Source organism: Geotrypetes seraphini, chromosome 16 (assembly GCF_902459505.1).
Source record: "Geotrypetes seraphini chromosome 16, aGeoSer1.1, whole genome shotgun sequence".
Classification (NCBI taxonomy): Eukaryota; Metazoa; Chordata; class Amphibia; order Gymnophiona; family Dermophiidae; genus Geotrypetes; species Geotrypetes seraphini.
This window is the reverse complement of record NC_047099.1, coordinates 8,013,695-8,040,915: the sequence shown is the minus strand read 5'-3', so window position 1 is coordinate 8,040,915 and position 27,221 is coordinate 8,013,695. Positions and strand designations below refer to the sequence as shown.

Below are 27,221 nucleotides of genomic sequence, written 5' to 3'. Positions count from 1 at the left end.
ATAACCCCAGAAAGGTATGTTTTGAGTCTGGATTTGAAAAAAAGACTAAAAACAGAGCATTCCAAAGCAACTCAAAAAGTTTTGATATAGCCTTCAATCCATAACTCTACTCCCCACTGTCCACTCACCCAGCCAGCAGATTAACTGTTCCCCTTAACTGTATCCATGACATCCTGTTTGTCTGTCTTCTCTGTTTAGATTGTAAGCTCTTTAAATCAGGGACTGTCTTCTTCTTTGTGACTCTGAACAGTGCTGCATGAGTCTGGTAGTGCTAAAGAGATAATCGGTAGTAGTAGTAATAGTAGAAATTCCTTGTAAAAAATAATATTTTCTCAGCATCAGTCTCATTTTATGTATTCTGTCTATTTTTTCTTCCGCTTCTCTTTCCCTACAGGTAATAAGTGGAAGGAATGAGAGTCAGGAATGAAACCAGAGTCACACATTTCATCCTTCACGGACTTTCTAATGATCCAGGCTTAGAGATATTATTTTTTGTGCTGTTTCTAGTGATGTACCTGTTCACCGCAGCGGGAAATATTCTCATTGTGGTAACCATATATGTGGACTCTCACCTGCACTCTCCCATGTACTTCTTCCTCAGCCACCTCTCGTTCTTAGACTTCAGCCTTTCCACAGTCATCGTCCCCAAATTCCTTGTTAACTTTCTTTTGCAGAGCCAAACCATCTCTTTCAGTAACTGCATTGCACAGTTGTTTTTCTTTCATTTCATTGGGGGTGTAGAAGGCTTTCACTTGAATCTGATGGCTTACGACCGCTATGTCGCCATCTGCAATCCTTTGCGTTATACAACAGTAATGAACAGACAAGTCTGTCTCAAGCTGGTGGTCTCTACATGGATAGGTGGTTTAGCTCATGCTTTTGGGCAGGTATTTCCAATAGCTCACCTGTCCTTCTGTGGTCCAAATGAGATAAATCATTTCTTTTGTGATACCCGTCCTTTATCTTCATTGGCTTGCTCTAGTACCTTTATCAATGAAATTGTAGATGTGGTCAACAGTGGACTCTTAGGCCTTGTTTCTTTCTCAGTGTTGTTCATATCTTATGTATTCATCATCTCCAATATTTTAAAGATCCGCTCAGCTGAGGGAAGGCAGAAAGCTTTCTCTACCTGTGGTTCTCATCTACTGGTGGTCTTTCTGTTTTTTGGCCCATCTGTATTCAATTACATGAGACCCTCGGTGACATTTTCAGCTGATAAACTACTCTCAATTTTTTACACCATTGTGACGCCTTGGTTAAACCCCTTCATTTACACTCTCAGAAACGTGGAGGTTAGAAAAGCCATGAAGAAGCTCAGAGGCAGCAAAGGGTCTTCTCTGGACACCCTATAAGCTGATTTCTTGTCTATTTAAAGAAAGACACAGTTCTGTAAACCGCTCGCCTTTCAATGGCTGACGTATTCTCTTCAATCTCCTATATGAAAGTCAGAATTTTTCCCCTGATTAATTTTTTAAGTAGAGTTTCTTTTTTTTAATGCAAAGTAGAATAAATTGTATGAAGTATGCTGTTCAAGGACACTGATTTATATAAATATATGCTTACCAAATATGTTTTGATTCAGTAGCAGTTAAAATATGTTTTGATTCAGTAGCAGTTAAGTTCTAAAACTCTTTCAGGTTCTTTTCTTAAAGTGAATTAAGCACTTAAAAGGGGGAAATTCAGCAAGGGTCATCCAAGATTGCATGCCATGATGATGAGTGCTAAGTCCCATTTATAGAGTACTATATTAAGCCCACATTCTTGTGCCTAATTTTAGGTGCTGAAACTCTTCAGACTGGTCCATGACTTATATGACGCTCAATCTCACACAAACCCAACAGAAGATTCCACAGTGACAGCCGACAACCTGGCGGACTTCTTCAACACTAAAGTAAATAATTTACGACACTCTCTAATGGATTCTCCAGACTCCCACTGGGACTACTCCATTCCACACGACCTAGTCGCCTCCAAAGCAATCATGAACTGGTCCAACTTTAGTGAGACCGATTGGCAAACATTTAACAAGTTCTACAACAAATACGTCAAATCATACTGCAGATTGGACACTTGCCCTCCAGATGTAATGAAAGCAGCCCCAATCATCTTCAAAGCCAGACTACTCACCTGGGTCAACCTACAACTAACCACAGGAATGTTCCCAAAAAACTTAGGTCAAATTGTAATTACACCCATTAAAAAGAACAACAAAGAACCATCCAACAACTAACCAATTTCAGACCTATAGCTAACATACCTCTCGCGGTTAAAATAATGGAAGGGATGGTAAACGCTGAACTAAACTCATATTTAGACAAATTCAACATATTGCACAACAACCAGTCAGGCTTCAGCACAGAAACAATCATGGCCTCGCTACTAAACCACCTACACTCCCTCCTCACCCAAGGTACCAGCGCCATGATCCTGCAACTGGACCTAAGTAGCGCCTTTGACCTAGTAGATCACACCATTCTTTTGAACTGCCTAGAAGCCATAGGCATCACAGGAAATGCTCACAATTGGTTCCAGGGATTCCTCAGGAACAGATCCTACCAAGTATTCAAAGATGACAAACTTTCCCATAGCTGGAATAAAAACTTCGGATTACCCCAGGGTTCCCCCCTATCCCCGACCCTCTTTAATATCTACCTAAGATCATTAGGAAACCTGCTACAAAGCCTAGGCTCATCTTCTATGTTTACGCAGATGACATTACTGTAGTGATTCCTCTAACCTCCATAACGTCACAATACATCAACTCCTTAACCAACACCCTAAATCAGATAGAGCGCTGGATGATGGCCTTTAAACTGTAACTCAACACAGAAAAAAACAAATTCTTACTGGCATCCCCCAACGAAAAGATAAAAGAAAATACTATTCACTTACAGAGTCGAGAATACAAAATTGACCAAGCCATAAAGATACTGGGGGTAACCCTTGACAAACACCTAACCCTGGAAAATCACACAAACCTATTGTTTAAAAAAAGTATTTCGGTTCTATGGAAACTTTACACTATTAAAAAATTATTTGACAAAAAGTCCTTCTGTTTACTAGTACAATCATCCATCTTAAGCACTCTTGATTACTGTAATATCATATACCTAGGTGCTTATAAGAAGAACCTCAACAAACTGAGATTAATTCAGAACACCACGATCCGACTAATCCACGGTTTAAAAAAATGGGAACACATTATCCCTTACTATCAGAAACTCCGTAGAATCCAGAATCATCTTCAAGTTTGCTTGTATTTGTTACAAAGCTCTCTTTGGGATGCTTCCAACTTACCTAATCTCCCAGTTCTTTCTCAACGGTTCCAACAAGAGCACTCGCAGAACAAACCTATTTAATTACCCCTCATGAAATCTTACCAATACAAAAAGTTTCTAGATAGAATGTTATCATTCCAGGCAGCTAGGCTGAACACCTGGCTTGGAAAACCCATACTTGAGCACTACATACGCAGGCTTTAGAAAATCCCTGAAAACTTGATTGTTTAACAAATTCTAAATTCCCAACCCATCTCTTCCTCGCTACGGCACTCCTCTCTACCTCGCCACCCCCAATTCTAGATTTGAGACTAACTCTTACCCTCTCTCCCCTTGCATAACATGTCCTGACAAAATGTATCTTTATTATAAACCACTTGTATCCCATGTATTGTAAAAATGTATCTTTACTGTAAACCGCTTTGAACTTCAAGGTATAGCGGTATATAAGAAATAAATTATTATTATTATTATTTTGGATGTTAGGTATTGTAATAATAGCATTCTATAACCCAGTGCCTAATTTCTACCCTCCCCCCCTCTTTAATAGCCATGCCACCTTTGCAAATTAGATGTGGGGTTTATAGAATAGGGCATAAGGCATTTCCATGCTTAATTGCTATTTGGACCCAATTAACATTTCTTAATGTCAATTGATTTATCTGTAGCAATTGTCCCATTAAGCTATACACAAAAATTGAACCACTCATAAGAGTTTGAGGCTTGTGCAGATGAGGACGGAGCTTGCAGGGATGGGGCAGAGATAGGGACAGAACTTTCGGGGTCGGGGATGAGGATGGAGGTAGAACCCACAGGGTTTATCTGCCATCATGTTTCTATGTTTCTATGATTGGCCCAGGCACTTAATACCCCTCCTGTAGGAAGGGCCTTAGCCATCTGGGCCAACCAGAATCTTAGGCCCATCTACCACTGCATTCTGGGAAATGCTGGGAGTAGTCTAAGAGTCCTATTGGCCAGATCCCCTAGGACCCTCCTATGGGATACCCAGTCCCTCCTACTGGTAACCTTTGGGGGATGGATGTCTACAGGAGAGCTTGGGTATGTCTCCTACCAGAGAACTTTTAAGGGGGTAGGGGGGTATCCATCAGAAGGGACTGAGCATCCCTCCTGACGGCAAACCTTTGGGGGGGTGTCGTCAGGAGAGACTGAACATCTCTCCATCTGGAGAACTTTTGGGGGGGTCACGGCGGGTGCAGGCAGGAGGGACTGGGCATCCATCCTGCCGAGATCATTGCAGGGGGGGTCACGGTGGATGCCAAGGAGGGACTAGGCATCGCTCCTGCTGTGATTGTTATGAGGGGGGGGGGCGGTTCTACGAGTCTCTAACCGGCAATTATGACAGACGCCAGTTAAAAAAATCATGGTTTTAGGTGAAGAACTGGTCCCTCCCTCACCTAAAAGGTCTTGTTTTGGGCGTTTGGGACTTGGGCAAATTTTGTGGGGGGAATATGGCTTAAAGGTAGATGTAGTGGCGGTCTGAGCGATTAAACACCTGAATGGACAGGTAGACCATTCTCAGGGGGGGAGGGGGAAAACACATTTTGGACATTTTTATCGAGAATGGACATTTCTCTGCTTCCTACTCTGGGAGCCTAGCGCCTTAGGCCAAAAAGGGACTTAGACCTTTTTTTCAATTATGCCCCTCCACGTGTATAGGAAACGTGTTATCTAAGTGACTGAATCTTGGTTCTGATACATGGTTTTGTAATTCCAGCTTAATATTCTGTAAAGTGTTATGACCTTTAACTGGTATGGGCAGGATAGAAATACTAGACAATGAAATCTTAAGGTAACATAGTAACAGAGTAAATGACGAACGGTCCGTCCAGTCTGCCCATTAGTTATTCTAACTAAAAATACATGATTAAATCAACTAGTCTCTTCTTTGATTTTTCTGGGCCATAGACTAAAGTCCACCTGGTATTGGCCTAGGTTCCAACGGCTGAAGTTGGCATCTAAGCTCACTCCATCGTTTGCAGGATATCTACTGTAAAGTCTGGCCAGTAACATCCTCGCGTTCCAAGTTAGTGGAGTTCACTATACAAGCTTAATATAATGCACATGTACTGACAACCAGTAGAAATGACAAAGTTGATTAATTTACTGCTTCTTTGAAGATCCTCCAAAGATTATAATCCCAAGAGCTCAAAATACGGTTTAAGTTCAACAGTTTGCCACCTCCTGGAAAAAGCCTTCAGCTTGAAGCTGTTGGCAGAGCAGGAGAGGCAAAAACTGCCCGTTCTCTAGAATTTCTGAATTTACTGTATTCTTTGTGGTAATTTTGCTATTTGGATATAAGCAAGGCAAACATCTTCTATTCAGGTTGATGATCTCTTCAAATAATATGAGTGCTGTAAGTATTTCTCTCTATTAAGATTTAGCTTTATAACTTACCACTTTAATTTTCAATCTTTTAACGTAAATGTTAAAAAGTCATTTCATAAATTTATTTATTTAAAAAAAATTCTAGTCCGCCTATCAACTAGGAGGATTAGAAGTTCACATACATAATAAAAATTACATACTTAAAATGCATAAATTCAAACATCTATGCGCAATTGAAAATAGTGCAAAATATCAAAGTCTCAGTTCAAATTTGGTCCTTGTGAAAGAACTACCGACATCTCCTTACCCCCTCTTTTCCTAAGGTGCGCTAATCAAATTAGCACACGCTAAACGCTAACGCATCCGTAGATCTAACATGCACGCGTTAGCGTTTAGCGCACACTAAATCAATTAGTGCATGCTAATCGGTTAGCACACCTTAGTAAAAGAGGGCCTTAGAAATACGCTCAATATACAGGGTAAAGCTGGGAAACATCAAAAGAGTATCTGTTTATCTGCCCTAAGTAGCAGCAGACTTTCCTGAATGTTTCAGTATATCTTCATCTCCTGTCTTGTCCACCTTTTTATCTTCCTCCTACCTTGCTTGTTGTGTCTCGTTGTCACTCTCCAATTTTTTTCTTTAATATATCATAGGAGCAAAATCACTCTCAAACAAACCTTAAGTTAGACCACCAAGTTTAAATAGGAAGAGCAGGAATACAATTCTGCATTAAGGACATTTTGTTTTTGAAATTGTGGACGTACACTTCTCCCTCCGAATCTGCGGTTTTAGCATCCGCGGATTCAGGAGCTCACGGCAGCCTTTTCCTTTGAGTGATCTGCACGGGGCAGGAGCGTAGGAAGATCGCTCCTGCCCCGAAAACCCGCTAGGGTAAGGCTTAAGGGATTCCGGGGGAAAGCGGGAGGGAGGCGGGGAAGGTCCGGAATACAGCTTTAATTCCGGGGGAAAGCAGGGGGTGGGTCAGAACCGGCCCAAATATTATTCACGTTTTTTTAATATTCGTGGGCCGGTTCTGCTCCTAACCTCCGCAAATGTTTTTGCACATCACTTAGATTTAAGCGTTTCATAATTTAAAAAAATAAATAAATTTGCTAAATTTGAATTGTATCATCAGTGCCACCAGTTCTTCATTACAGAAATCACTAAGGGCTCCTTTTTAAAGGTGCGTTAGGGCTTTAACGCGCGGAATAGCACTAGCTGGCGTTAGTTCTAGAAGCGTAGCGTGGGTTTAGCACACGCTAAAATCCTGCGTGCGCAAAAAACACTAGCGCACGTTAAAAGGAGCCCACCAGTAAAAGGAGCCCTAATTCTATTATTTTTAGATATAAAGTTTTCATGACCCTCCTCCCCCCCTTTTGCAAAACCGCAAAAGCGTTTTTTAGCAAAGGCCGGTGCGCTAAATGCTCTGCACTGCTCCCGATGCTCATGGGGAATCTAACCCCCTCTTTTACTAAGGTACACTAACCGATCAGCGCGTGCTAATACCTCCAAAGACTAACATGCATGCGTTAGCGTTTAAGAACCTAAGAATAGCCTTACTGGATCAGACCAATGGTCCATCAAGCCAAGTAGCCTGTTCTCGCGGTGGCCAATCCAGCACGTGCTAATCAGTTAGCGCACCTTAGTAAAAGAGGGCCTATGAGCGTCGGGAGCAGCGCAGAGCATTCAGCGTGCTGTCTTGCGCTAAAAAAACACTCTCACAGTTTTTTTAAAAGGTTTGGGGAGGGGGCGTAAAAGCGATGTGAGACTATGAAAAGTTTCAATGATTGTTATGTCCATGCAATTAAATCCCATTTAGAGAGAGCTGCTGAAATCTGCTTGAGGATGTGGGAAGGAGGCCGGAGGGTATCACATGGTGAGTAGATTTCATGTGTGAAAAGTTCTGATCTGAGGGTTTGCCCTGATCGTGATACATAGGATTGAGGTGAATTTTTTAAAACAAGCTCATGCTTCATTTGCAGATGGGGGAGACATTAATTCATAATCATGGGATTACCATGTTGAACTTGCTCTGAGGCAACAAACTGTAAATGAAGTGCATTCAAGAAGCCCTTTTTAACAAACCATAAAAACATGGGGGATTGTACTAGGTCCAGATATTGTAAACGGTTGCCTAAATCGTCCAGCGCCTATGAAAATGGCAATGTGTCAGTAACGCTTGGCTGTCCTTTACAGAACTGTGCTTGGTGGCACCTAGGTAAAAACGTAGGTGCTGAAAATGTAGGCAACGGTTTTAAAGGCCTACTTTTCAGGTGCCTACGTTTTTGGAGAATCACGCTTAGCGGACCTAAGTCACGCTGTGCCCATAAAAATGCCATGCAGTAGGCATCTACCTTTTATAGAATTGGGTTGGCACTTACCCAAATTTTTTTTTTTCAATTATTGAGTTTATTAAGGGGATTTTGCCAATTAATCCCCTCCTTTACAAAACCGTAGCGTGGTTTTTAGTGCCGGCCGTGGCGATAACAGCTCTGACGCTCATAGGAATAAGCATTGGAGCTGTTACTGCCATGGCTGGCACTAAAAACCTTGCTACGGTTTTGTAAAGGGGGGGAGGTGGGTTAAGTTAGGTGCCTAAAATACTTCTAACTTTAGACGCCCTTTAGAGAATCTGGCCCTTAATGCTACTACTACTACTTATGATTTCTATAGGGCTACTAGATACACATAGTGCTGTGCATTAAACACCTAAGAGACAGTCTCTCACAACAAGTGCCAAAGCAGGTCCTGATTGGTAAGGCCCGATTTAGTGCAGGAAGAGGCGGTCAGAGCATATAGCGAGTGATTTCCTTCACTCGCTGGCGCTCCGACTGCCCTTTCCTGCCTCTCCAGCTGTCCTCTCCTGGTCAGCGGTTCGCAGTCAGAAAATACCACGAATGACCAGCACCGCGAACCGTCGACCGCGAATTCGCGGGGGAGCACTGTATACGCTATAACAAACAAGAGATTCTAGACATGTACATGTAATCTCCAAAAGAGGAGATTTTTATTAGCCTGGATTTGAAGAGCACGAGAGATAGCAACTCAGGAAGACCTTATAAAGAACGTTAATACTCTAATTTATATTTTCTTTCTTGCGTTTCTCTTTCCCTATAGCTGATGAAGTGGAAGGAATGGCAGTCAGGAATGAAACCAGAGTCAAAGAATTCATCTTCCTAGGACTATCTAGCAATCCAGACTTACAGATAATATTCTTTATGTTATTTCTGGTGATGTACCTGCTCACTGTAGCTGGGAATCTTCTCATCGTGGTAACCATATATCTGGACGCTCAGCTGCACACTCCCATGTATTTCTTCCTCTGCAACTTGTCTTTCATAGATTTGAGCTTTTCCACAGTCACTGTCCCTCAATCCCTTGTTAACTTTCTCTCACAGAGCAAAACGATCTCTTTCAGAGACTGCATTACTCAATTGTTCTTCTTGCATTTCTTCGGGGGCACAGAATGCTTTCACCTGACCCTGATGGCTTATGACCGCTATGTCGCCATCTGCAATCCTTTGCGCTATGCCACAATAATGAACAGACGAGTCTGCCTCCTGCTGGTGGTCTCTACTTGGATAGGTGGTTTCCTTCACGCATGTGCGCAGGCCTTGCCAACAATTCAGCTGCCCTTCTGTGGTCCCAATGAAATAAATCATTTCTTTTGTGACACCCACCCCTTGTCTTTGTTGGCTTGCTCGAGCACCTTTTTCAGTAAAACCGCAGATCTATTCAACAGCGGATCGTTAGCCCTTGTTTCTTTCATGGTGCTGGTCACGTCTTACACGTACATCATCTCCACTATCTTAAAAATGAGTTCAGATGAGGGAAGGCAGAAAGCCTTCTCCACCTGTGCTTCCCACCTCATGGTGGTTGCTTTGACCTTTGGTCCCAGTGCGTTCATTTACTTGAGACCTTCAGCGACTATTCCAGGTGAGAAACTGCTCTCCGTTTTTTACACTATCGTGACCCCTTGGCTGAACCCCTTCATTTATACACTCAGAAATGAGAAGGTGAAAAAGGCTATGAAGAAGCTGGGAGGTAGGAAAAAGACTCTTCTACATGTGCATATGAACTGATTTCCTGTCCATTTAAAGAAAAATATCTTTATTTAACCTATTCTCGTTGCTTAACGTACTGTATGCTCTTTATTTTGGAATCCTAATTATTTCTCTTTCGATTAATTTTTAAATGGATTTTATTTTGTAAGGTACTATAAAGCTGAATGATTTATGCTGTTGAGAAAAGTGGTAAGTCATAAATCTTGCCATATCTACCCTGGAATCAAAGATTTACGCAGTTATATTCTCATTAAACTTGTATGGATAATGGGGTGGGGCATTTCAATTATTTATTGAGATTCATCAACAGTTTAATTCTATGACATTTGACATACATATCAGGCTCCTTTTACTAAAAGGCGGTAGAGGTTTTTACCACAGGACGGCAAGGTAAATGCTCTGATGAATTCTATGAGGGTCCCCAATTGTGGAATTCCTTTCCTGAATCAGTTCGTTTTATTCCTGTATTTGTAAATTTTCAAAAAAGTTTAAAGTCTATAAAATCCTAAGTGGTGTAGAGCGGGTACAAGCGGATTGATTTGTCACTCCGTCAACATTTACACTCAACGAAGTTACAGGGAAATACTTTTAAAACCAATAGGAGGAAATATTTTTTTCACTCGGTGAATAGTTAAGCTTTGAAACGCATTGCCAGAGGTTGTGGTAAGAGCAGATAGCGTAGCTGCTTTAAAGAAAGTTTTGGATAATTTCCTGGAGGAAAAGTCCATGGTCTGTTATTGAGAAAGACTTGGGAGAAGCCGCTGCTTGCCCTGGATCAGTAGCATGGAATGTTGCTACTCTTTGGGGGTTCTAGAATTTTTTGTTACTCTTTGGGGTTTGGCCAGATACTAGTGACCTGGATTGGCCACCATGAGAACAGGCTACTGGGCTTGATGGACCATTGGTCTGACCCAGTAAGGCTATTCTTATGCTCTTATGTTCTTATGGCCTACTTTTTTTAGTAAGGCCTTTCATATGCTTAGGGCTGAAGAACTAACGTATAATTGTTTATATGTAATGATTTATGTATGTTATATCTGTAGCCCACCTGTAACTTTGGACATGCGGGATATAAAATTTTAAAATATAATAAATAAAATATGATCATCGGAGCATTTACCTCACTGGCCCTCTATAGAAACCTCTACTGCCATTTAGTTAAACCCAACAATTGAATTTTTCTGTCATATGTTCTATGTTAGATGCATAAAACCTTTTTCTCTTTTATGTTAACTTTTGTTAAGAAGAAATGTTCTCATGATGTCATGCTTTACAGAGTAAATAGTGTACAATCTTCTTGGTTTACTAACCAACATGCAGATGTGTCTTTAACGGGTTTGTTTGTGGGAAGTCTTGATGTTCTTTCTGCTGGACCATTAGTTGTTTATCCCCCATCCTTACCAGAACCCTCCATGTGTTTTACCCCCACTTTCTGAAATTATCTTCTTGTGGATCTTGCTTATCTTGGAAATTTAGAATCAGATCCCTTCTACCAAACTGTACTATCAGTAGATTAAGTTATATATGGACACCATCCAACCTATAAACTAAAAAAAGAAATCTTGATCGGTTTTGTTAAATTTGACCCCAGCCCAGCAAAACATTAAAGAACTGGGCTGTTACTTGAGACGACTTAATAAAGCAAACATTGCTTTTTATCTTAAAATGATCAAATGCGTGCTAAATGATTGAAAGTATTACACCTCAACAAATATATTAATGACGCTATTCTGTAACTTACATGCATAAACGTTGGCCCTGTCCTCGCCTCCTTTAATGTTCATGCTGAGTTTTGCGTATAATTCATTGCGCAGAGGGGTCCTTTTATTAAGGTGTGCTAAAGATTAGCGTCTGCTAAATGCTAAGGCGCCCACAGAATATAATGGATGTCTAAGCATTTAGCGTGCGCTAATCGGTTAGCTCACCTTCATAAAAGGACCCCAGAGTTAAGCACTCGCCTAGCATAAATGTATAGTTATCCATGCAAGTGTTAGAATGCTTTCATTTAAGTGTACAACTTACAGGTTATAGTATCAGTGTGATCTGCAATTATTTGCACTGGAATTCTCTGGTCCTGATCAATAGTGCGGGGGGGGTTTCAGGGAAGCAGGTGCTTTTAAATATTGGACCAATGAGTCCAATATTGCAACCACTCACCCACACAAACACTATTCCAGTACCCTGCTTGGAATATATTTGTATTATCATTAGCAGTGGGGGGGGGGGGGGGGGGGGGGGGAGCAGCAACGGTTCCGCTCTAGCTCCAGCAGGATCCTGTGGCACGACCTCTCTCTCCAGCTCCTGACTCCCTCACTTACCTTTAAATGTTCCGGCAGCTGACGCTCAGCATCAAAGAGCAGGCCTGCCCCGGAAGTCTTCATTCTGCAGCAATGCTGCGCGGCGGCTACTGGAAGATTTGAAATTACAACGACTGGGAGGAGGTGAGTTGGGGAGTAGAGCCATAACTGACTCTGACCGCCAATTCTGGGGGAGGCCAGGGCCCCTGTGGCCTACTCCATTCCGATGCCTATGTGTGTTAGAGAAAACCTGCAGGAAGGTAATAACACCTTAAATATTCACATGGGTCATACTAGTTGAATGAGGATTCAACGATATTACAGTTTATCAGCCAGCGGTAATGAGTCATGAAGTCAAAGGTCTACTCCAAATGTGTTTTTGTATCAAGAAAGGTTCTACATCACCAGCACAGGTCGCCATACATGAAGAAGGACACGGTACTACTCAAGAGAAGAGCGACTAAAATGGTTAAGGGGTTGGAGGAGTTGCCGTACAGCGAGGGATTAGAGAAACTGGGCCTCTTCTCCCTTGAAAAGAGGAGACTGAGAGGGGACATGATCGAAACATTCAAGATAATGAAGGGAATAGACTTAGTAGATAAAGACAGGTTGTTCACCCTCTCCAAGGTAGAGAGAACGAGAGGGCACTCTCTAAAGTTGAAAGGGGATAGATTCCGTACGAACGTAAGGAAGTTCTTCTTCACCCAGAGAGTAGTAGAAAACTGGAACGCTCTTCCGGAGTTTGATGTAGAGGAAAACACCCTCCAGGGTTTCAAGACTAAGCTGGATAAGTTCAAGCTAAACTGGGATGTACGCAGGTGAAGCTGGACTCATTTAGAGCACTGGTCTTTGACCTGGGGGCCGCTGTGGGAGTGGATTGCCGTGGGAGTGGACTGCTGGGCGCGATGGACCACTGGTCTGACCCAGCAGTGGCAATTCTTATGTTCTTACTACAAATAATCAACCATGGAGTTTTTAAGTGGGTTGAATTGACATTAATAAGCGCTTTGTGTGGACTTTTAACTTTTAAAGATGATGTTACATGTAATAATATCTTGAGATTTGGACACTAGTCCACCATATTCATATTTAACACCCCCCGTTCTTTTACAAAGCCAGGCTAGTGTGTCAAAAGTCCTTTAAATCTCTATGGATTTCAGGGGAGTTAACGCAGCGGCCCATGCTATCGGACTTTGTAAAAAAAGGGGGGTAGTTACTTGTTGCTCTATGAGGCAAAGGGTGTTATTTATTTATTTAATGGTTACTGTAGATGGACAGACTAGATGGGCCATTTGACCTCTATCTGCCATCATGTTTCTATGAATAGCTATTCTGTTTTCTTCCAGCATTTAAAGACCAGGCAAAGTGAGCGGTCTGGCAAGAATTTCAAGAATATTTATTTTTATCCCAACACTAGCATCTCTTATTATATAATCCTTAGATCTTATAGACTTTCCAAATTTAGGGAATCTGTGAAAGAGGAGGCATAGAGGATGATATAGATACTAACTTAAGCCACAGCTTTGTCGGAAATGCATTCTCAATCTGTTCTCTGAAGGGCGCTCCTACCCTTCTCTTCTGCAGCACGAACTTTCATCTCACCTTGCAGTAGCTGAGAGCTACAGAAGTCGACAGGAAAATTAACCATAACAGTCACACCACATCCTACTTGTGCAAAACAGAGCTTTTTTTTTTTTTTCTTCTGGTTATATAGATGAGTTAGAAAATCATGGTCCAACTTTCTGAAAAGCAAAGGAGGGAGAGCTGTTCAGCACACGCTCAATTATGTTCTTTTTTGTTATAGTGTATATCACATGGTTACAGCTTGGTAAGTTGGAATATAAATGTGTGTTTTCAACATACAGTGCAGAATTATTGACCTACTGAATGTCTGATGGTGACTGAAAGATTTGATAGCATGATACTGGCACGTGGGATCTCTTAGGGAAAGGAGCAGATGGTGGATGCTGCGGATAGGCAGACTGGATGGGCCATTTGGCCTTTATCTGCCGTCATGTTTCTCTGTTTCCTGTTGTATATCAACAAATAGTAACATAGTAAATGACGGCAGATAAAGACCCATCCAGTCTGCCCAACCTGAAACTCTCCACAGCCCATCCTCAACCAAACGGTTATATACAGACACAGACCGTGCAAGTCTGCCCAGTACTGGCCTTAGTTCAATATTTAATATTATTTTCTGATTCTAGATCATCTGTGTTCATCCCACACATTTTTGTAGCTTCAATGATGAGGACTAGCTAGGGAATAGATCATGACAAATGGACGTCCATGGTAATTTTAGGTAGATGGAACTCTTACTAATAACTTTTTTTTTTCATGAACTCTGTAAGTGCTAATAAACCAAAAGGTTTTTTTTCACATTTTGGGTCTATGGAAAAATTGCTCAGTACCTTTATCTGTAATAAAACTGTTTAAAATGAATTAGGCATTATTATCTTGACCCTAATGTAATCTCTTATCTTTATATTTTAGGAACTTGTGTTGTCCAAGGTGAAAGCGTGTTTCAAGCTCCTGCCACCGTGACAATTACAGAAGGAGAGAGCACAAAAGTGAACTGTAATTTTAGCACACCTGATAGCAACCCTTATCTCTTTTGGTACAGACAGTATCCAAACCAGTCCCCAGAGTCCATTCTCAATATTCATAGGTACAAGCCTGAGAAGACTGAAAATCAATTCTCTACAATTTTGCATTTTGAGAATAAAACGCTTCTCTTTTGGGTTTCGGAGGCTTCTATCCAGGATTCTGCTGTGTATTACTGTGTTTTGAGGCCCACATTGAGACACACCTGCTAACACCCATACAAAAAGCTGAGTGAAAATCAGAAAGTTATACCTTGAACACACTGAAGGGTTACATAGAAGTAACCCCTACAAAGCATGCTCTGTTATTGCAACAAAAAATGTTTTCTATCTTATAACAATAGTACAACTTTAATAATTATCTAGCATAGGGTTCCTTTTACAAATCCATGGTAGAGGTTTCTACCGCAGGCTGGCAAGGTAAATGTTTCGACGTTCATAGAAATTCTATGAGCGTCGGAGCATTTATCTCGCAAGCATGCAATAGGAACCTCTACCGCAGTTTCGTAAAAGTCAGTGACAGATTATTATAATTATTTATAACTATACATTTTTCTGCAAGAATCGAGAGAAGTTGATATCCATTAACAAAAATAAGAACGTTTTCTAGTCCTTGGCACTCTTCTCTATTTTAGGGGCCTGATTCTATAAAAGGCGTCTAACCACACCTAGCTTAAAAGCGCTGGTCTGTACAGTTGTCCATCAACGGTTAGGCATTCTTTATAGAATCATGCCTAGCGTTGGAGGGCACCTCAACTTAGGTGTCACGCTGATATCCACATGCAACGTTAACTGGTAATAAAATAAAATTGCTTTTTTTAATTGTATTTTAATGGTGTGGTCAATTATCATGCCATTTAACATATCAAAAAACAATTGAGTAACATGCAAAATTTAGTTAGGCATCGCTAGGCGTCAACACCATTTATAGAATCTGACCTTTGGAGTCCTTCCTGTGCACAAATTTGTCTCAGACTGGCAGGTCATGCACTTCTCTACAAGATATCTTTGATGGGAGTGAGACCAGTAGATGTACAAGGACAGATGGGGCAACATGGAAAAAGCAATTAACTTGCATGACACAATCTTAATGCTTGAAAAATGGATGTCTAGTTGTTTGGAACAAAGAAATGTGGTAGCAATGCTCATGAACCTAGTTCTAGAGCAGAGGTGAGCAACTTTTGGCCCCCTCAGACCACGAAAAGTATATACAGAAAATGTCATTAACGGTAGTAACTGAAGTTATGGTCAGAGCTTTTACCGCCGTGGATGGTGATTAAGAAAAAGCCTAATGCAGCTTTGTAAGAGGGGGTTTATGATTAACTTTTGAAGGTAACCCTTTCTTCTAATTTGAAGAAGAGGTTGATCTTAAAATGCAGTGAGTTGGTATTGCACCTTATTTCCTTTGTTTGCTTATGTTAATTTCTAAATATTACCTTACAAATGTTTTGCAAACTCGCAGCATATTAAAGGCCAGCAATCTGAAGTCCGGTGGTCGTTTGGCAGCCTGTGAAAAAAACAGAAGGCAAATCATTTTCTGGAACATAATTCCCTGGGGTGCATTCAGAATACGTAATTGAGATAACACGGGGAGGCAACCGACGAATCTGCACCAGAGGCACAGTGAAGGGGTTGAATAGGGCCCCACTGTCCCTTTACTGATATATAGGATTTTAAGTAGCCCCACCCTTGCTCACTCCTAGCCCCACCCATCCATTTGGCTTCTGCAACAGCTCAATCGTTGACTGCCTGTGAATTCCTATAGTTTCTCCATGTTAGAGCTGGTGCACCAATATTGTGGCTTCGATGATGAGGGCTAGGGATGTGCCCCAGGAAACAAAGAAACATTGGCCCTCTTTTACTAAGGTGCGCTAAGCGTTGTAGCGCACATTTAGCGTGCCCTAAATCAACGAATGCGCCAACCGCTAATGCGTCCATAGGATAACATGCACGCGTTAGCATTTAGCGTGTGTTTCGCGCATGCTAATATTTATCACATCTTAGTAAAAAAGGGAGATTGTTTACCTCTCGTGATTGAAACTGTGAGAGTGTTGCACCAACTCAGATGGCAGGAGAGAAGCAGGCCGGAGAAACTCACGAGGCCTGCCACAAAAGGGGGGGCCTTGTGGGTTAGGGCAGACCGAAAGGAAATAGGAGATCCAATAGGAGGGAGAAAGGGGTGAGACAAGACACGTGGCGGACCTTTTTAAATTAGGTCTCTCCCGGCGTAGCCATCTTTTAAGCGGTGTGCCGGGAGGAAGAGGACACCCACCCTACTGTCCAATGAGCTACATGTCAGTGCACTGCCAGCATAACCGCCAAGGCAGCGGCCGATCTCGTCGCATCAGGCAGGATTGGTGACCAAGGGGGGCCATGAGATGAGCAGAGGGGGGTATATGTAGGAGGAAGGGGACTAGGATTTGTGCCACTCGAAAGGGAGGGCTCCTACCCCTTGATGGCAAATGAGAAACCCTTCTTGGACGGAGGGACATGCCTGAGAAGTGACCAGCGGTACCCACTCGCTTGAATGGCGCAAGAGGGCAGCGGGGCCCGAGAAGCTTGGATGGTGGCTTGGGCCAAATGGGGGTAGAGCAAGGCTTGAACGGTGGTGCTTACTCATACACAATCAGCTACACATTTTGAAATGACTAATGTAAATGGCAGCAGCAGCTTCCCCCCACTTCATGTGATAGTGTGGCCTCCTGGGTCTAGATTAGGACAGCTAATAGCTGGGGTAGAAATTAATGATGGATAAGTAGTCATTGCTAGTGCTAAGAACTGTTATGCCTATAGAGGAATTAATTTGTATGCTAGTGATAACTACCGTATGGCTTATTGTGATGTAACCATGCTGCGGCCTACAATAAACTTCTCTTAGCGGAAAATTTACCATGGACTCAGATTGTGGTTTGTTGGAGGGGGGAGAACAGGGGTGGGGGGTGGGGATTGAGAACAGGTCACCTGACTGAGGTCTCCCTAATTTTGTGTGGTTGACAACACTCCTGTGCACTTTAGAAGAAATGTTTGCTGGGCCTGGGATGGAGTGCCAATGGTTGGGGGTTAGGCCACACAAAGGAGAAGAGTGGCCTAAATACCCTTCTGTTTAAATTTTAAAGAGTCACAACTAGTACAGTAAAATATTATGAACAGTTAAAGATAAAGAATTGATTTTGATTTATAATACTGTCAGGTAATGAACAACAATCTCTCTGTTGGATTATTGTAATGCTCTCTTTTGTGGACTTCCAAAAAAAAGCTTTAAGACCATTGCAAGTTGCGCAGAATGCAGCAGAGAGCGTAATTGGAGGTATCTCTCATTACGAGCATGTAACTCCATGATTGACTAAGTTATACTGGCTTCCAGGATTTTGGAGAATTCAGTTCAAGATCCTGGAGCTAGCGTTTAAAGCCATTCAAGATGCATTACCATAGGCAATCGGCGCGTTAATAGCCCCATATACACCTTCTTGGACTCTTCGGTTTGAGTCGCAATATCCATTGGGAGTTCCCTCACTGAAGTCTGCTACCAATTCTACAATATGTTTGAGAGTTTTTAGTGTAGCAGGACCACAAATGTGGAACACTTTACCTAATACTATTCATCAATGTCAGGGTTTTTATCTTTCCATAAGTTATTGAAGGCTTATTTGTTTCAGGAAGCTTTTGGAAATGGTGGTCTGTTTAGTTTTAGTTCTGTTTTATTTTATGAAATGATTTTAGGGTGTTTTTTTATTTGTTTGTTTGTTTTCCTACAGAAACTTGTGTTGTTTTATTCATGTATTTTTATAACCCATATAGATTGTTTAGTTATGCAGAATATAACCTTGAAAGAGACCTGGGAGTGATGGTGGACACAACATTGAAAGCATCGGCACAGTGTGCAACAGCCTCAAAGAAAGCAAACAGAATGTTGGGCATCATTAAAAAGGGTATCACAACCAGGATGAAGGAAGTCATCATGCCGCTGTATCGTGCAATGGTGCGCCCGCACCTGGAGTACTGTGTCCAGTACTGGTCGCCGTACTTCAAGAAAGACATGGCAGTACTTGAGGGGGTCCAGAGAAGAGCGACTAGATTGATAAAAGGTATGGAAAATTTTTCATACGCTGACAGGTTGAAAATGCTGGGGCTGTTCTCCCTAGAGAAGTGGAGATTTAGAGGAGACATGATAGAAACCTTCAAAATCCTGAAGGGCATAAAGAAGGTAGATAGGGACAGATTCTTCAGACTGTGGAGAACCACAAGTACTAGGGGTCACTCGGAGAAATTGAAAGGGGACAGGTTTAGAACAAATGCTAGGAAGTTCTTTTTTACCTAGGGTGGTGGACACATGGAACGCACTTCCGGAGGATGTGATAGGCCAGAGCACATTACAGGGGTTCAAGGAAGGTTTAGGTAGATAAGGGGATTGAGGAGTACAGATAGAAGTAGAGGTAGGTTATAGAAATGGTCAGGAACCACTTCACAGGTCATAGACCTGATGGGCCACCGCGGGAGCGGACTGCTGGGCGCGATGGACCTCTGGTCTGACCCAGTGGAGGTAACTTCTTATGTTCTTAAATAAATAACCCCCTCTTTTACTAAGGTGCTCTAGCCAATTTAACGCGTGTTAAACGCTAACACATCCATAAAATACAATGGACACGATAGCATTTATTGCATGCTAAATTGGCTATCGTGCCTTAGTAAAAGGACCCCTAAATAAGATGTTTCTACCAAGGAGGCTGATGCATCAATATTCCAGTTTCAATTGCAAGAGGCACACGAGTTCCGGGTGACCTCCACAGGTCTGCCTGCCCCTCAAGACTGAAGCCATGATGTTGCTGTACCAGCTGAATAAGCACTCTGGTGCATTCCGCTTTTCTTCTTATGACAAACAACTTCTTGCGCTTCTAAAAGAAAACCCAAACAATCTGTGAGAAATTGACTTGCTTTCGTTTTGCATGCAAAACTTATCCACATGAACTCCTTCGGTTGTAAAGTGTTTAGTTTTGCCAAAGATATATTGGCAAAAAGTAGAAATGGCAAAGTTGTTGAAAACCACCTGTTTCTTTTCAGACCCTCCAAAGATTATAATCCCCAGAGCCCTAAATACAGTTTAAGTTTATCAATTTGCTGCCTACTGGAGTTGTTGGCAGAGCAACTCAAGCAGAGACGACTTATTCTCCAGAATTCCAAAATGTGCTGTACCTAAAAACTATTCTCTGGTTGTTTTCCTGAATATGTTTTGGGTTTGGAAATGAGCAAGGCAAAAAAATCAACCACCTAGATGATGATCTCTCTAGATTGTAAGTATCTCTCTCTCTTTTCTGCCGTTTTATGATATGAGGGGCTTCAGAAAAGTCCTCAACCCAACCAAGAAGAGAATGAGGTGGAGCCATGAAACTTACAAGTTATTCCACACTTTTCTTGACATTTTTCATTTCATGTCATATCATTGAAATGAAAAGTGTTAAGAAAAGTGTGGAATAACTTGTAAGTTTCATGGCTCCTCCTCATTCTCTTCTTGTTTGGGTTGAGGACTTTACAGCGGCCCCTCATACATTCATCTCCTGTCTTGTTCACCATGTCGCCCTTGTCTCACCTCATTTGTTGTGTCTTATTGTCTCTTTCCTTAATATATCAAAAGAGAGTAATCAAGTTTAAATAGGAAGAGTGGAAAGAGAACTATCAGACTGGAAATGTATTGACAGAGCCATCACTTCTTAATTACGAGAGAAATCATTAGTGCTATTATTTATGTTAAGACCCAGTCTGAGAAGAAACACATTTCATTCTCTTCGGAACAAAAGAATTCTTCATTGGAAGTATTGTCAGATGATATAAAAAATTCCATTGATGGTTATGTCCATTTATTGAAATACCATCTTCTTGAGAGAACTGACGCACTCTTCTTGACTTTGGGACGAGGCAAGTGGGTAACACATGGGGGTCCTTTTATTAAGATGTGTTAAACAATTTAGCGTGTACTAGATATAGAATATAATGGATGCCTTAGCATGTAGTGTGTGCTAGTCTTTAGCATGCACTAATTCGGTTAGTGTGCCTTAATGAAAGGACCCCAAGGTAAGGTGGAGGACTTCATTTGGCAAAAATGCTGATCTAACGGTATGTCTTGATCTTTATATATGGTATTTGGATGAATTGTTTTAAAATGAGCTCTGCATGTCACTACAAAAGGCAAGCCTTTATTCACAATCTTCAGAATCACCAGCTACAACTTTCTCTGAGGCAATGATCTATATAATGGATTAAATACTCCCTTTATATCAACTTATAAAGCAATATTTTCAAAGACAATTTAAAGCCAATGAAAATACCTTAAGGGAAACCATAATTCAACACTTAGGCCCTCTTTTACTAAGGTGTGCTAACTGATGTCCCCCCCCCACCCCCCGCCTTTTACAAAACCGTAGTGCGTTATTTAGCGCTGGCCACAGTGGTAACAGCTCCGACGCTCATAGGAATTCTATGAGCACTGGAGCTGTCACCACTGCGGCTGGCACTAAAAACCATACCACACTTTTGTAAAAGGAGGTGTTAATGAGATATAACTGAGGGAAGTTTGTAGGAATAAGAGCAAGTGGGCAAGAGAAGCCATTCAGGAGGTATGAGTTATTTAGGGGGCTAATGAGTGTGTCTTGAACATACAAAATTGTATAAAAGCTTTAAACAGAATACAATGGAAGACAGAACATAGGAGACCAAAGTTCTCTGGCAGCTTAATTCCTGATAACGTTTTTTTAAAATCATTTTTCAAACATTGCCAGGTATGGGTAGCACTGTCTTTGCTCCACAGAGCTTACAATCTAGTTAAGATAAAAATATTTATCAAGCGATGCTAGGAGAAAGCATTATAAAGAAGTAGACGATAAAAGTAACATGGAAAAAGTGAGTTTTTAGTCTGGATTTGAAAGGAACTGGAGACAGAGCATGACGCAACAACTCAAGAAGTCATTATAAAGAATGCTAATGTTCTTGGAGTAGGTTTCATTTTTTTTTTTTTTGTATTCTTTCTACTGTCTCTTGTGTTTCTGTTTTCCTACAGTTGATAAAATGGAACGAACCTCATTCAGGAATGAAACCAGAGTCACACACTTCGTCCTCCTTGGACTTTCAAGCAATCCAAACTTGCAAATACTGTTCTTTGTGGTGTTTCTAGCGATGTATTTGCTCACCATAGCTGCAAATCTTCTCATTGTGGTGACCATCTACCTGGACTCTCAGCTGCACACTCCCATGTACTTTTTCATCTGCAACCTTTCGTTCTTAGATTTGTCCTTTTCCACAGTCACTATCCCCAGATCCCTTGCTAACTTTTTCTCACAGAGCAAAACCATCTCTTTCAGTGACTGCATAGCTCAGTTATTTTTCTTTCATTTCATTGGAGGTGCAGAATGCTTTCACCTTAGCCTGATGGCTTATGACCGCTATGTTGCCATCTGCAATCCTTTACGCTATACCACAATAATGAACAGACAGGTTTGCCTGCTGTTGGTGGTTTCTACTTGGGTAGGTGGCTTCGTTCATGCCTTCGCGCAAGCAATTCCAACAGTCCAGCTGTCTTTCTGTGGTCCCAATGAAATCGATCATTATTTTTGCGATGCCCACCCCTTATCTTTGTTGGCTTGCTCTAGCACGTTCATGAGTAAGACTGCGGATTTGGTCAACAGCGGAACTTTAACCCTCGGTTGCTTTATAGTTGTGTTTATATCTTATGTGTACATCATCTCCACTGTCTTAAAAATTCACTCGGCTGAGGGGAGGAAGAAAGCTTTCTCGACATGTGCCTCCCACCTCCTGGTGGTCGCTCTGTTTTTTGGACCATCTGTCTTCACTTACCTGAGACCTTCGGTGACATTTGCAGCTGATAAACTGCTCTCCATTTTCTATAACATTGTGACCCCTTGGTTAAACCCCTTCATTTATTCTCTCAGAAATGAGAAGGTAAAAAAATCCATGAAGAAGTTGGGCGGTAGGAAAGTATCTTCTCTAGACATTTTTCAGAACTGATTTCTTGTGCATTTTAAGACAGATATCATCATGATAATCATCTGCTCTCACTGATTGATGTATGTTATTTAACCTACTCTATGGAATTCTGATTTTTCCCATATTAGTCCTTACTACCGACTGTTACATTGGCTCCCGGTGGAGGCACGAGTACTATTCAAATTCTCTTGCATCTGTTTTAAGCTGGTTTGGGGATTTGCCCCAGCTTACCTTTTATCTCATTTTATGTTCTACAGCCCAACGAGGATAACTAGGAATTCCAATCTATTTGCTTATCCAAAAATTACTGGCTGCAGATACAAGACTTATTTGGATAGGACTCTTGCATTTCAAGCAGCAGTCCTGGTGGGGTAATTGTACTGGTGGAGTTATGCTGTCTTATGGTGCATTTTGAAAAGTCATTAAGTCAGCGTTGTTTGATAAATTCAATTTTACATTGAACATATTTAAGAAACTTGTTGTATTTTAATTATTTGTATTGTATTTCGCTGATTGTCCAATCTTCTTTTGTGTAAACTACCTAGAAATTGTTTGATTATGGTGGTATAGAAGAATAAAGTTATGTTATGTATGTTATGTTGGAGAAAGTTGTTGAAATGCATCTACCTTTTCCACTCCACTCATTATATTTTTTTGAAAGAGTAAACAATCCATTTAGATTTACCCATTCTATTTTACTCATGGTTTTATAGATTCTAGTTTTATTCTAAAACACTTTGGATATTTATTGACAGGGCTATTGGTTATCATAGATAGTAAAATAAAAAGATATTTCAGAGTAAAAATATCTTATCTTCCAATAATGCTCACAAACCAAAACTGTATTTACCAATCTTCTCTAATATCATAAATAATGTAGATGTCTGCTTTTATCTAGTCTCCAAAAAGTCTCTTGATTGACAGGGTTGGAAAAACACACTTGTCTTAGCCCATCTTTAATAACTCATTTCCCAGGAAACATTTTAAAAAGCAGTTTATGAATCAACACCCTCGGAAGCAAAGATAGAACTGGTCAACATTCATTTTGATACCTCAAACGTTAGACCTATTTCTGGGTATATTTGACCTGCTGATTCCAAAAATAGCACCTTTCTTTCATATCGGCTCTAGTTATTGAGATACAGAACACGTTCCCTATACCACTTTTCACTCGGCTCACCCATTAAAAAATCAGGATATTTTAATATAGTGCTTAAATTCATATTTTTTAAGCATGTAGGAAACTTGTTTCCTGCAGTGGCAGTCAGCTTGTAAGTCAGGGAACATTCACAGGCCCTACCCTTTCCTTGTGTGTGGCTTTCCGTTAGACTTGGAAACTAATGGAGTGCATACTGTCATACCTTTGCAGGCTTCTACTGGTGTCACCATTTCTGCTGCCGCCGGTTTCTTGCTCGGGATAAGTGATGGCCGGAGAAAGGAGTTTGTATAGAATAAACGTTTGGGAATGCACTAATATTGTAGTTTCAGTGCTGAGTGAGAGAATGGGCCTCTGGGAGACACAAAGGCCCGCATTCTGTATATGGCGCCAATATCGGCGGTTGCCTAAAAAGCGGCCGGCGATTGCATCAGAATCATGCCACAGCGCCATATACAGATTCGCGCCTCTGGGGCAGGTAGGCACCAGAGATGCAGGCCAGGGTTTTCCAGGCCTACATTTCCGGTGCCCATCTATGCCCATGAATAGCGCCTACATCAGTGTTTTATGGTGCCTAATGCCACTTCCGGCGTTAGCCACGCCCATAGTGGAATTAGGCAGCATAAAGCGCTTATGTAGGCTTCATTCCCGCACCTTTTATTTAGGCTTTGGTAGGCGCTTTAACATTTCTAATGCCATTTTTCAATTAACTTAGGCGCCTGTAAGGTGTCCACCGGCACCTGGGCCCTCTTTTACGAAAGGTGCGCTAACCGATTAACGCGCGTTAAACGCTAACGCATGCATGTTAGTCTATGTACGCATTAGCATTTAGCGAGCGCTAATTGAATTAGCACTCGCTAATCGGTTATTGTACCTTAGTAAAAGAGGGGGTTAATTTTAGGCTCCGGTTTTAGAATTTACCCCAAAGAGCTTATTTGCCCCTCATGATTGAAACTATGATATTGCTGCCAGTGGTGTAGAAAGGGAGGGGGGGCAGGGGGCGGGAGATGGTCCGCCCCTGGACAAGGTCTTTCTAAGGGTGTGGGATCGCATGGCACTCCTTCTCCTCTCCATTCCTCCCCTCTCCTTGCCATGCACACCCACCCCTTGCCTTACCCCATATCTTTATTGCCTCCCCGACGTGAGGTTGCTGCCCCTAGGAAGTGACGTCAATGGATGAGCCGACACTGATGTGGGCATGCTGCTCACGCCGGAGAAGTTAAAAAAGCACAAGGAAAGGGAATGAGCCACGTGCGTGGCAGGGGTGGGGAGGGGAGAAGGGCGGGGGAGGGGAACCACCACCCCTGACACCGCTCACCCTTACTGGCCACCGATTGCAACACTACGCTATTTGTAAGAATGTGAATGACAGAGTTATGGGCACTTTAGGAGGAATGTTTGCAGGAGCTGAGAAGTTCCAAAGTTTGGGAGTTACAGAAAGAAGGAGAAGAACAAGCTCCGATCCCGCCTAGGGAGGAGCGCGGCCAAATTGGCCGAAGTCGGAGCGATAGGATGGGAGGGGGGAGGGGGAAGGGAGGAGAAGGAAGGGCCAATCAACGAAGAAGTGGGGGTGGGGGGTTAGGGGACAAGGGTGAGCGGAAGAGAGGTCGCCCTTTCGACACGGCGATCCCGAGAGAGAGACGCGGCTTCCCTTCCTCTCGCCCTCGACTGCAGTTTTTTGCCCTCACCTTGGGCGCCTCCGGCTCCTGCGGTGAACGGGTCACGTCCTCAGCGGCGGCACCCCTGCGTCCTCTCCGACGGCTGCACGCCGGCGTGTGGGACCGCCGCCCGCGGGATGCCGGCATTGGGTGGGTCCGCGTCGAGAGGGGGTTTGGCCGCTGCACACACGGACAGTGGGGGAGTGGCCGGCCCGGATCGCCGTCCTGAGTGAATGCCCAAAGGCTTTTCTAGTGAAATTTAAGTGTTATCCCAGGACAAGCAGGCAGCATATTCTCACATGGGGGTGTCATTCATGGAGCCCGGTTGCGGACAGCTTCGCAAGCAGACTTGCTTGTAGAACTTCAGAAAGTTTGCAACTGCCGCACTGCACATGCACGAGTGCCTTCCCGCCCAGCGCAGGGCGTGTCTCTCGTCAGTTCTCAGTTTTCTGTGGAGCCGAGAAGTCCTATTTCGACGCTCTGTGCTAGACTTAGCTCTACAGTACTTCATGCCTTTTCTCACTGCGGCTCGTGTTTTACAAATCGTGCACTCAGCACTTGTTGCTCTACCCCCCGAGATCTGTCCTGAAAACAAAGACGATACACAAGCGTTTTCAACTAGTGTGGAATTTTATTTGGCCGCAGCCATAACAGCACTATTACATCACAACTGTCATCAACTGAGCAGAATAACCAATCATGAGATGTAATCAACTGTACATCGAAACTCTCTAAATCCAACTCATGGTGGATAAACTTCAGGTGATACGTTATTAGTATAACGGGCTAATGAAGCACAGCATGGGACGCCCAGAGCTTTACAAGTACATGGAGAACTGATCAGTTGACCTCCTGATTAGTGGAGTTATCAAGAAGCAGGAGAGTAATGCCATCTTAAGAAAGGTCATCGGCAAGAAGGATAATATGGGGCCGAGACTGCTGGAAGTGTTGAGAGGCTTATAACTTGTGGCAGGCACGAGTTATAACAGCACCGCAGGCAAAGTTAGAAGACAGCATAAAGTAACGTCTAGAGGCTAAAACAGGACTTCTTTTGACCCCATGGGCGCCTTTGGCTTGAGTTGAGAAGGTATGGCTACAGTAAATAGTAAAAGAATAAAGACGGTAAGTATATACATAAACGGCTTGGAACCTGATCCGTGCATAAGCGTGTCCTGGGTCCGGACTTGTAATCGTGCCAAATCCGGGGCCTCAATTGGCCGCCTGTACTGCAGGCCCACTCACCTCCTACTGCCACCCACCCACAGGCCGGATCATGTTCCAGGCCGCAGGAGCTGCCCCCCCCCCCCCATGCAGGGACTCGTACCTGGTAGCGTACAGCGGATGGGCCGTTGCTGAACCCCCCCCCCCCCCCCGGTCTGGCAGCATGCTGACCAGGCCGTATGGCTAGCCACTCAACATGTGATTCATTTCATCTCTGCTGACATTGGAGCAAAGCAGATCCAAATCTGTCTGTAAATGTACTGAGAGCTGGAAACAGTACTCGGCCGCGTGTGCCTGGTCCCAACCCCCATTTCTCGTCGCTCCGCACTGGAGACCACCCACCTCCCGCTAGAGTGGGGCTAGCGCTTAGCGCCATAGGGTTTACTTGGGTGTACAACTCACCTCCCAGGTGCGGCTTCCTTGCCAAGGGCAACCTGCCCTCAGACCCAGCCAGGGACCTGGCCACGTGTGCGAACCCGGCTCCCGGCGGTGCAGGAAACTTGCATTGGCTACGTGGGTGCTCTATCCTCTCCCTCCTGGCGGCGGCGGCGACCTTAACAAGCGACGTGCGTTGCGGCCCCGTCTCGCTGTGGGAGAGTAAA

At 42.8% G+C, this 27,221-nt stretch overlaps 3 protein-coding genes across 3 annotated transcripts; all 3 read left to right on the top strand.

The window, feature by feature from the left end:
• Window positions 1-410: 410 nt before the first annotated feature.
• LOC117350432 (olfactory receptor 1509-like) lies at window positions 411-1,352 on the top strand. Its single transcript, XM_033924711.1, has one exon. The coding sequence runs from the start codon at window positions 411-413 to the stop codon at window positions 1,350-1,352; it is 942 nt and encodes a 313-aa protein (XP_033780602.1).
• Window positions 1,353-8,759: 7,407 nt separating this feature from the next.
• Window positions 8,760-9,707, top strand: LOC117350431 (olfactory receptor 1509-like). Its single transcript, XM_033924710.1, has one exon. It carries the CDS (start codon window positions 8,760-8,762, stop codon window positions 9,705-9,707), a length of 948 nt encoding a protein of 315 aa, XP_033780601.1.
• Window positions 9,708-21,648: 11,941 nt separating this feature from the next.
• LOC117350430 (olfactory receptor 4E2-like) lies at window positions 21,649-22,605 on the top strand. The gene has a single exon (XM_033924709.1). It carries the CDS (start codon window positions 21,649-21,651, stop codon window positions 22,603-22,605), a length of 957 nt encoding a protein of 318 aa, XP_033780600.1.
• Window positions 22,606-27,221: the final 4,616 nt, after the last annotated feature.